Source organism: Cherax quadricarinatus, chromosome 20, assembly GCF_038502225.1.
Source record: "Cherax quadricarinatus isolate ZL_2023a chromosome 20, ASM3850222v1, whole genome shotgun sequence".
Lineage (NCBI taxonomy): Eukaryota > Metazoa > Arthropoda > Malacostraca > Decapoda > Parastacidae > Cherax > Cherax quadricarinatus.
The window spans coordinates 35,455,584-35,464,649 of NC_091311.1; the positions used below are offsets into that span (position 1 = coordinate 35,455,584).

At 43.5% G+C, this 9,066-nt stretch overlaps 1 protein-coding gene across 4 annotated transcripts in view; it reads left to right on the plus strand.

Annotated features, from left to right (window-relative positions):
* The window catches only part of LOC128700557 (uncharacterized), a 70,198-nt gene extending 61,242 nt beyond the window's left edge, over positions 1 to 8,956 (plus strand). For 3 of the 4 annotated variants that reach the window (XM_053793834.2, XM_053793852.2, XM_053793844.2), the window contains exons 5-8: positions 1,447 to 1,592; positions 3,782 to 3,959; positions 4,080 to 4,216; positions 7,225 to 8,956. In XM_053793834.2, the coding sequence (XP_053649809.1) occupies positions 1,447 to 1,592; positions 3,782 to 3,959; positions 4,080 to 4,216; positions 7,225 to 7,397 (634 nt within the window). In that variant the 3' untranslated portion in view covers positions 7,398 to 8,956. Of the gene's footprint in view, positions 1 to 1,446; positions 1,593 to 3,781; positions 3,960 to 4,079; positions 4,217 to 7,214 lie in introns of all 4 variants that reach the window. The other variant, XM_053793860.2, reaches the window with a different exon arrangement.
* The last annotated feature ends 110 nt before the right edge of the window (positions 8,957 to 9,066 follow it).

Consider the following 9,066-nt stretch of genomic DNA (forward strand, 5'->3'; position numbering starts at 1 on the left):
TTACAAACAATACATGGACACACAGAGGTATATATAGGTACAGAGTAAGGTGCAATGTCCGACAAATTGTCGGTAATTCTATCAACGTTATTATAGAGTGAGAGAGGAAGGAAGATTTCTGTCATCTGGTTGGATAGTTGTGAGAAATTAGAGTTTTCACGGGAGCTAGCTTTAATGGGAGTCAGAAAGAAGCATTGTCCCTTCAGGGAACAAATTTCTACACATACAATGCATTACCTATTTATACTCGTACATATTAGAACTATAATATCTAAAAAAAAAATTCAGTTTTGAAGGTCAGAGGCCACAACGTTTCGCACAAGTTGCAGCTTTTGTTATTTACTAAATATGTTTTATTGCAAGGATTATATATTTTTTGTCTTTTAATTAAAAATCTTGTATAATTATGGACAACTAACTCGAAAATGGAAATGGACAACCCAATAACGATTGGGCTCGTCTTGAACGATTGTCTAACATCGACAATCAATCGTAATTTAAATTTTGTGTTTCTTTTTAATTTTGATTGTAATAAGGTGAAGAGATGACCTGTAACTAAATTCTAGACTGCTCGGCTCACAACAGAAGGAGCTAGGGTTCGATGTCTAGGTTGGGTAAGATGAAGTGATACGTGTTGATTCCTTACCTCTCTATCTAGAGAACAGAAAATACATAGAAGAAACGTATGACGACGTTTCGCTCCGTCCTGGAGCATTGTCAGGTCACAAGTCAAAAAGCTGCTGTTACAGAAGAGTGAGCAGAAGAGATGTAAAGATGTCATCAGTCCATCACCCTTGAAGACGTAGTTTTGAGGTAGTCAGTCCCTCAGCCTGGAGAAGAGTTTTGCTGGAACAAAGTCCCAGACTATGAAGCAAAACTCTTTAGACTGAGGGACTGACCACCTCGAAATTACATCTTCAAGGGTGATGGACTGATGACATCGTCTTCACATCATTGCTGCTTCTACTCAATCTTCTGTACTCGACTGAAGAAGTCTACTGTGTAGGCGAAACATTTTGGAATAAAGAAATCTTGGAACAAGATATCCTTATTCCGAAGATACAGATAAGATACATGTGCAACAACTGGTTATCTTCACTGCAGAATTATTTCTCTTGCTCAACGGGCTTCTCCAGTCAAAATACAGGAGTGACATAAATATTAGAGACAGTACAAGTAGTGTAGGGGTAAATGTGTCATCGGTCCCTCAACCCTGAAGAAATAAATATTAAGATCATCAGTCCTTCTGCTTCCAGAGGGGGAGTTGAATAATAACTCTAGGCCTTTCGTGTTGGAATCAACACATCATCAGGAGCTTGCAAAGTTGCAGAAATAAGTAAGAAATTTCAGCAGATTCGTTCCGAGGGACGCTTGCTAAGACTGAGACTTGAGTGTTAAGTGAAAATTTCAGAAGACGGAAATTAAAGATGAAATCTCTCTTTTTAGGTACTCGTTGATCCGTGAGTCTGGAGACAGGTGGCGCAGCTGGCAGCTGGTGATCCACGATACACAGCTGGAAGACGAGGGCCAGTACTGTTGCCAGGTGGCTACCCAACCTCCGCTTCTGCTCTCTGCTACCCTCACTGTCATTGGTAAGTGGATGACTGGTCGTCGCTGATTGGTTAATCATTAGCAGGGCTAGTGAGTGGTCTAATTACAGTGGTTAGTGCCACGGTGACGTCACAGAATCACGCTCGCTCATTGGTGGATGCTACGGTGACAACAGTGAATGATCAGTCGTTAGAAAGCGCATAAGATAATGCCATGTAATCGCATACACTTGTTGGTTGGCGCTGGGTTGACGTAACGTAAAAGCTTACGATCATCGGAAGAGGTTAGAGTGACGTTAATCATTGGCCAATCACTGGCAAATTCTGAATATGACGTTATGGAATCGTCTGCTCTCATTGGTCGGTGCTATGTATAAAGATTTAACAAGAAAAGTCCCGAAGAAGTTCTTTTTCCTTTTTCCAATTTCGGAAGTCAATATAATCGCTCATAACATTAGTTTGGAAATTCTGCCCAGACAGTTGAATAATAAGACTCTTGCGCAACACTTGGGAGTCTTTACTGAGGAAATGTTTCGCCAGCCAGTGGCTTCTTCAGTCCAATATAGAAAATAACAGGAAGACGAGGAGGAGTATTAGGTAATCAGTCCCTCGTCCTGGAGTCGATATGTTCAATCCATCAGAATCAAGGAGAACCTGCTGAGCATATACCAGTAGGACCCCTGCAGTGTACCTCAAATTCTCACCCTATTCTACCAGTGGTCCCTGCCTCCTGCTACGTCATCCACACCTTCCCACCTCACCTTCTCACCATTCGCCAGGACTGATCCTGGCTAACCTACCTGAACCTCCTTCAGCCTGTTGCCGGGTCGCCGCATGGAGAAGACCCGGGCCAGGACCCGTCCTGGCGAACCTACCTGAACATTATGTTTCACCTTAAAATTGTTCTAGACTATGGAGCTTAAGATTTCTCCAGGCTGAGGGACTGACCACCTCAAAAACTATTTCTCCAAGGCTGATAGACTGATTACATCATCTCTGTATTTGATAGATAAGACACATAAGCAACATTTAGGCAACTTTATTCCGAAACGTTTCGCCTACACAGTAGGCTTCAGTAGACTACAGAAAGTAGGCAGGAACATTAGAGACGTGAATACGATGTAATCAGTCCATCACCCTTGAAGTCGTAGATTTGAGGTTGTCAGTCCCTCAGCCTGGAGAAGTTCTGTTCCAAAGTCTGGAACTAACTGAAGATCAAGCTACAGCGTCGAGACTTAAATACTGTCGGAAGGAGAAGTGCAGAGCAGTAGTAGTGAGAATGTAGCCACTGGGAGGTCATGTCCCTCTCAGATCAAACAATTCTCAATTGAAAAAGTTGTCCAAGGCGTTTTCTCTTCTGTACCAAGATGCCATTGTGTTGCAATGTATTTGACTGAAGAAGCCTACTGTGTAGGCGAAATGTTTCAGTCAACATCAGGCATTGCATTGTTGCACATGTCTTTTTCTTCAACTTGTAGGGATTATATACCATTTTCAACATTTGAGTTGCCTTTGCTTAGTGAACTTAGTGGTGAAAATCGCTGCCCTCATCACCGAGGTACAGAGGTCAAAACCACGACTGAAAAAAAAAACAGCGACAATTCCATTTTTAAGACATAGAACGCCACCCCGCCTCTCTTTCTTTTGTTTCTATGACAGTGAAACAACTTAAACCTCTGAAATTAACGTAACATTCGGCAGGCAAGGCTCGCCCTTTTAAAATTAAGACCACATCTCATGTTTTGCAATATAATTGACGTTTCCCGCACAGGCAACGAATCTCATCTCGCGCACAAAGACTCATCTGCACAGTTCACAGTTCAGGACTTTTGCTGATGAAAAGTTACGCCAAGAATGGCTTCTTTAGTCCTGGTGGTGAAACATTACCTCGATGAACATGTTGAACACTGCGTAAGTGTCGTTGTCCACATTCTGTTGGAATCGCCACAACAGCTCTTCATTCAGTCTCAACTCACTGATCTAGTTTCTAACACTACTACTACCTGCTCTCTCTCTCTCTCTCTCTCTCTCTCTCTCTCTCTCTCTCTCTCTCTCTCTCTCTCTCTCTCTCTCTCTCTCTCTCTCTCTCTCTCTCTCTCTCTCTCTTATTCCTGTAAATATTATTACTCAACATTTCTGAAAGGGTGCCTTTTTTCAACGACTGGCATGATATTAACCGAACTGTGTGTGTGTGTGTCCGTGTCCCTGAGAAATGTACGTGTCCCTGACAGAGCCACGGGCGCGTGTGGTGGATGAACGAGGGCGAGACGTGGAGGAGAAACATTACAACAGCGGCAGCATGATAGAACTGAAGTGTGTCATCGACCAGGTGCCCTTCCCCTCCCGCACCGTCACCTGGCGTAGGGGAACCACCATCCTGGTCTTCAACACTTCCAGGGGAGGCATCAGGTGAGTATCTTTAGGTACTTCATTCTCTGTCTTTCTCTCCATTTCTCTCTTTCTCCTTCGTTCTCTCTCTCTCTCTCTCTCTCCTTCATTAACTTCCCCCTCTCTCTATCCCCCACACAGTGTGAGGGGAGACGCCACCTGGGGCTACGTCAGGAGTCGTCTCTACATAGCAGACACGACACCTGCTGACTCTGGCGTGTACTCCTGCTGGTACAGTAACTACACCAGCGACACCGTCACCGTTCACGTCCTTGCAGGTCAGTCCAAAGAGAATACATGTATATATCCGGGTGTGAGGTTTGCATCCTTTGCCCCCCTGAGTCCGTACTCTGACTGCGGTATTCTTTGTCCTTGGCAAGATTAAACTCTAAGAGCCACTTGTCAGACCAGGCTTGTAGCCTGACCAGATTCCTTTGTAGCCTTTCCGGGTCCTCTTCCGCTTGTATTCTCCTCATTAGTTTCACGTCATCTGCGAACAGGAATACCTCTTACTCTATCTCTTCTGTCATGTTATTCACAAATGCATGAAACAGCACCAGCCCTAAGACTGATTCTTGTGGAACCCCACTCATCACATGCACCTATTTCGACACATCGCCACGGACTATCACTCGTTGTTTCCTTCCTGTCAGGAATGTTTTGCTCTACTGTAGTGTTTATCCTGTCATTCCTGCCTTCTCTAGCTTTTGTACCAGTCTCTTGTGCGGTACTGTGTCAAAAGCCTTCTTATTGTCCAAGAAAATGCAATTATTATTATTCCATCTCCCCTGTCTTACTTTTGTTACCTTGTCACAGAACTCCAGTAGGTCCGTGACACGATTTTCCATTCCTGAAGCTCTGCTGGTTGTCATGTATGATAAACTTCTTTCTAGGTGCTCGACGACCCTTCTGACAATCTCCATAACTTTACAGACTGTACATGTCAGTGACATTATCTGTAGTTTAATGCTGCCTGTCTGTTTCCTTTCTTAAAAATTGGGACTGTATTTGCTGTCTTCCACAACTCTGGCAGTTGCCCTGTTTCGATAGACTTGTTGAATATTGTTGCTAGCGGCACACACAGTGCCTCTGCTCCCTCTCTCAGCACCCACAGAGATATTATATAGTCCCACCGACTTTGAGGTGTCTAACTCACATAGCAGCTTCGTCACCGGTTGTGTGTATTGTGTCCAACACTGCCTGGAGCACTCTATGCCTTAGATTTGTTAGTAACCTTTCTGTCTCCTCTGAGAATACCTCTTTAAATGTCATGCTGAGCTATTCACAGACTTCTTGGTCATTCCTTGTGAGTTCCCCAACTCATTTCTTCAGCCTGGTTACCTGGTCTCTGACTGTTGGCTTGGCTATAACAACTTTGGGCAGAATTTGACTTTCGATGCTATGTCATTCTCAAATTGCCGCTGAGCCCCCCTTCTTATCTATGCATGCTTGTTTCTGGCTCTTCGACTCAGCTCCTCATTTACCTGAATTCTTTGTCTTCCATATTTTTTCCATGATGTAACACATTTGGCTTCGGCCTCTCTACACCTCTTGATAAACCATGGCTCACTCTGGTTTTTCCGTTGTTTCATTTCCTCCTGGGTACGAACTTTTCTTCTGCCTCCCTGCACTGTCTGGCCACATACTCCATCATCTCATTCACTGTCTTTCCCTCTAGTTCTCTTTCTCATTGCTCCTCATACAGGAACTGCCTCATGCTTGTGTAGTACTTTCTTTTGAAGTCTGGCTTCTCGCCTCCTTCCTGTGCTGCTTCACTCTCCACTGTTAATTCCTCAAGGAATTCAAAACTCAGAATCATGTGACTGCTAGTGCCGAGGGACATTTAATAAGTGATAACCCTATGTCGGAACCACTCAGGGTGAATACAAGGTCCAGCATTGCTGGTTCATCCTCTGTGTGTGTTAGTTACTATTTTGTCCTAGGCACATGTCGATTAGACACTAGGCCTGTTGTGTGTGTGTGTGTGTGTGTGTGTGTGTGTGTGTGTGTGTGACTATATCACCACTATATACTCGTGAATGCTAAAATACACAAAGCATTTTGTCATCTCGTAGATACATGGATCTTCTATGATTCTTGATGTTCTTGATTTTACTTCCATTTCCACGTAACCAAAACATAACCTCTTTTTATTTCTGTCGACAGTCTCACTCGGTAGTTTACCTGGAGTTTACCTGGAGAGAGTTTCGGGGGTCAACGCCCCCGCGGCCCGGTCTGTGACCAGGCCTCCTGGAGGATCAGCGCCTGATCAACCAGGCTGTTGCTGCTGGCTGCACGCAAACCAACGTACGAGCCACAGCCCGGCTGATCAGGAACTGACTTTAGGTGCTTGTCCAGTGCCAGCTTGAAGACTGCCAGGGGTCTGTTGGTAATCCCCCTTATGTATGCTGGGAGGCAGTTGAACAGTCTCGGGCCCCTGACACTTATTGTATGGTCTCTTAACGTGCTAGTGACACCCCTGCTTTTCATTGGGGGGATGGTGCATCGTCTGCCAAGTCTTTTGCTTTCGTAGTGAGTGATTTTCGTGTGCAAGTTCGGTACTAGTCCCTCTAGAATTTTCCAGGTGTATATAATCATGTATCTCTCCCTCCTGCGTTCCAGGGAATACAGGTTTAGAAACCTCAAGCGCTCCCAGTAATTGAGGTGTTTTATCTCCGTTATGCGTGCCGTGAAAGTTCTCTGTACATTTTCTAGGTCGGCAATTTCACCTGCCTTGAAAGGTGCTGTTAGAGTGCAGCAATATTCCAGCCTAGATAGAACAAGTGACCTGAAGAGTGTCATCATGGGCTTGGCCTCCCTAGTTTTGAAGGTTCTCATTATCCATCCTGTCATTTTTCTAGCAGATGCGATTGATACAATGTTATGGTCCTTGAAGGTGAGATCCTCCGACATAATCACTCCCAGGTCTTTGACGTTGGTGTTTCGCTCTATTTTGTGGCCAGAATTTGTTTTGTACTCTGATGAAGATTTAATTTCCTCATGTTTACCATATCTGAGTAGTGAATCGCTTGTAATCTTCATGTGAATAAGACTCAGTGGGTGCTTTAGGGCATTAGTACAAAAGACGTTTCGTCCATCAGAGATCTATAAAATGCTCTAATGGGCGAAACGTTCCGTAGTATATTTCACCAATGGTAAATACTTGTATTCTTTCTTTACATCAAAACTAAAATTAATTCTAGCATAAAATTCCTTTCCCCCGCACCATCTGCTGTTCTATGTCTGCGTGTGAGAGGCTTATTACAGCATACATAGTGTTCCGCAGGTGAGAACTCTGCTGCGATGCAGCACGATGCAGCACCACCACCCAGCAGTGGGTCACCGAGCACCACCAAGAACCTGATCACCACCTTCATCACCTGCACTGCCGCCACCTGGACCACCATCTACAGCTACATATGGCTCTCCACCTACAGTGCCTCCTGGTGTTCTACGTGACACTTACACCCTTACACAGACACACACACACACTGACACATATATACCCTTCTTAATGTTTGTAATACATATCCTTTCGTATTATTATTATTATTATTATTATTATTATTATTATTATTATTATTATTATGAAAATGTTTTCAGTATTCTCTTCTCATTTCAAGAATTTTCTCAAGAAATTTGGATTTTGTTTTGTGTTATATCTTGTTATTTACATGAACCTTGCATTATACTAAGTGGCCACTTTATTAGGTACACCTGTACACTTTCTCGTTAATATCTAATCAGCCAATCACGTGACAGCACCTCAATGCCTAAAAGCAAGCAGATATGGTCAAGACGTTCGGTTGTTTTCCCGAGCAAACTTCAAAATGGGGAGAGATGTTGGCTAAATGACTTTGACCGTGGAATGATTGTTAAGACTTTACTTGGATTTTAACCTTGGATGGTTAGCCACCCAGGATAACCCAAGTAAGGAAGTGGGTCATCGAGGACTTATTTCTATTAGAGTCCTTCAATCTTATCCTCCAGGATGCGACCCACATCAGTCGACTAACACCGCGGTACCTACTTACTTTCTAACTGAACGGGGACATCAGGTATGAGAAAACATGCCTAACATATCCACCAGGCCGGGAATTGAACCACGGACACTGTGTGTACTCATCTAGTTGTACTCGCCTAGTTGAGGTTACAGGGGTAGAGTCCTAGCTCCTGGCCCCGCCTCTTCACTGGTCGCTACTGTGTGAGGCGAGAGCGTTGCCTACCAGGCCAGGTGGTTTGTTGTGTATCAGGTAACCCATGCAATCTTAGTCATTATTGGGAAAGTTCTGGTTTTTCATGATTTAGCAATGGTGAAGTAGAGGGTGACAAGACACGAGCTGCCCTTCTGTACATCAGTGGTGGCAAATTAGTTAGGTTTCCTACCTTGTTTTCAGTGAATTTATTATAACTGTAGCCTCAGTAGGATTAGTTGGAGCTAGACAGAGTGAGTTTGGAGAACTTCCAGTAAGGTACTCACTCCCCTGGGCATAGGAAGCTAGGATTCTGCCGGCTAGACTTTATCCTGTTGTAGAAAAGTAATTATTTGGTATGTTATGATTATAATAATTTAGTATGTTGTCAGTTTCAGCAAGCTGGATGTAAGGTTCAGTTGGTTTAATTAGGACTATATCACTGGAGCATTATATCTTAGTGTCCAAACATTCAGCCTTACTGAGGAACCTCCATGTAAACTTTACAGTATATGGCAAAGTGTCTGTTAATAATAAGATATCTGAAATTTAGAAGCTGTATCCCCATTTTGCGACTGGATGAATGAACTGTGTTTATAAAAACTGAAACCCAGTTATGGTCAGTGTTTATTTTTTAGTGGCAATACGATATCAACTTTTTGAGATTGTATGCCTTATTTTACTGTGTACAACAACTATGTGAAGTAATTGTAGAATACGAAAAGGCTAATATTTCTTTTTAGTGATGTAAAAATGTTCGGTGGTGTCTAACAAATACCCATTGTAACCTCTGTAATCCCGTTTTATGCGCTACCGCTCAGAGGATGAGCTATTGGTGCACAATAAACTAGCCGCTCAGGCGGCACAGCTAAACTTTTCTTTCATCGTCCAGCATTGGGCAATATTTCTCTTCCATACATAGGGAAACATGGCTC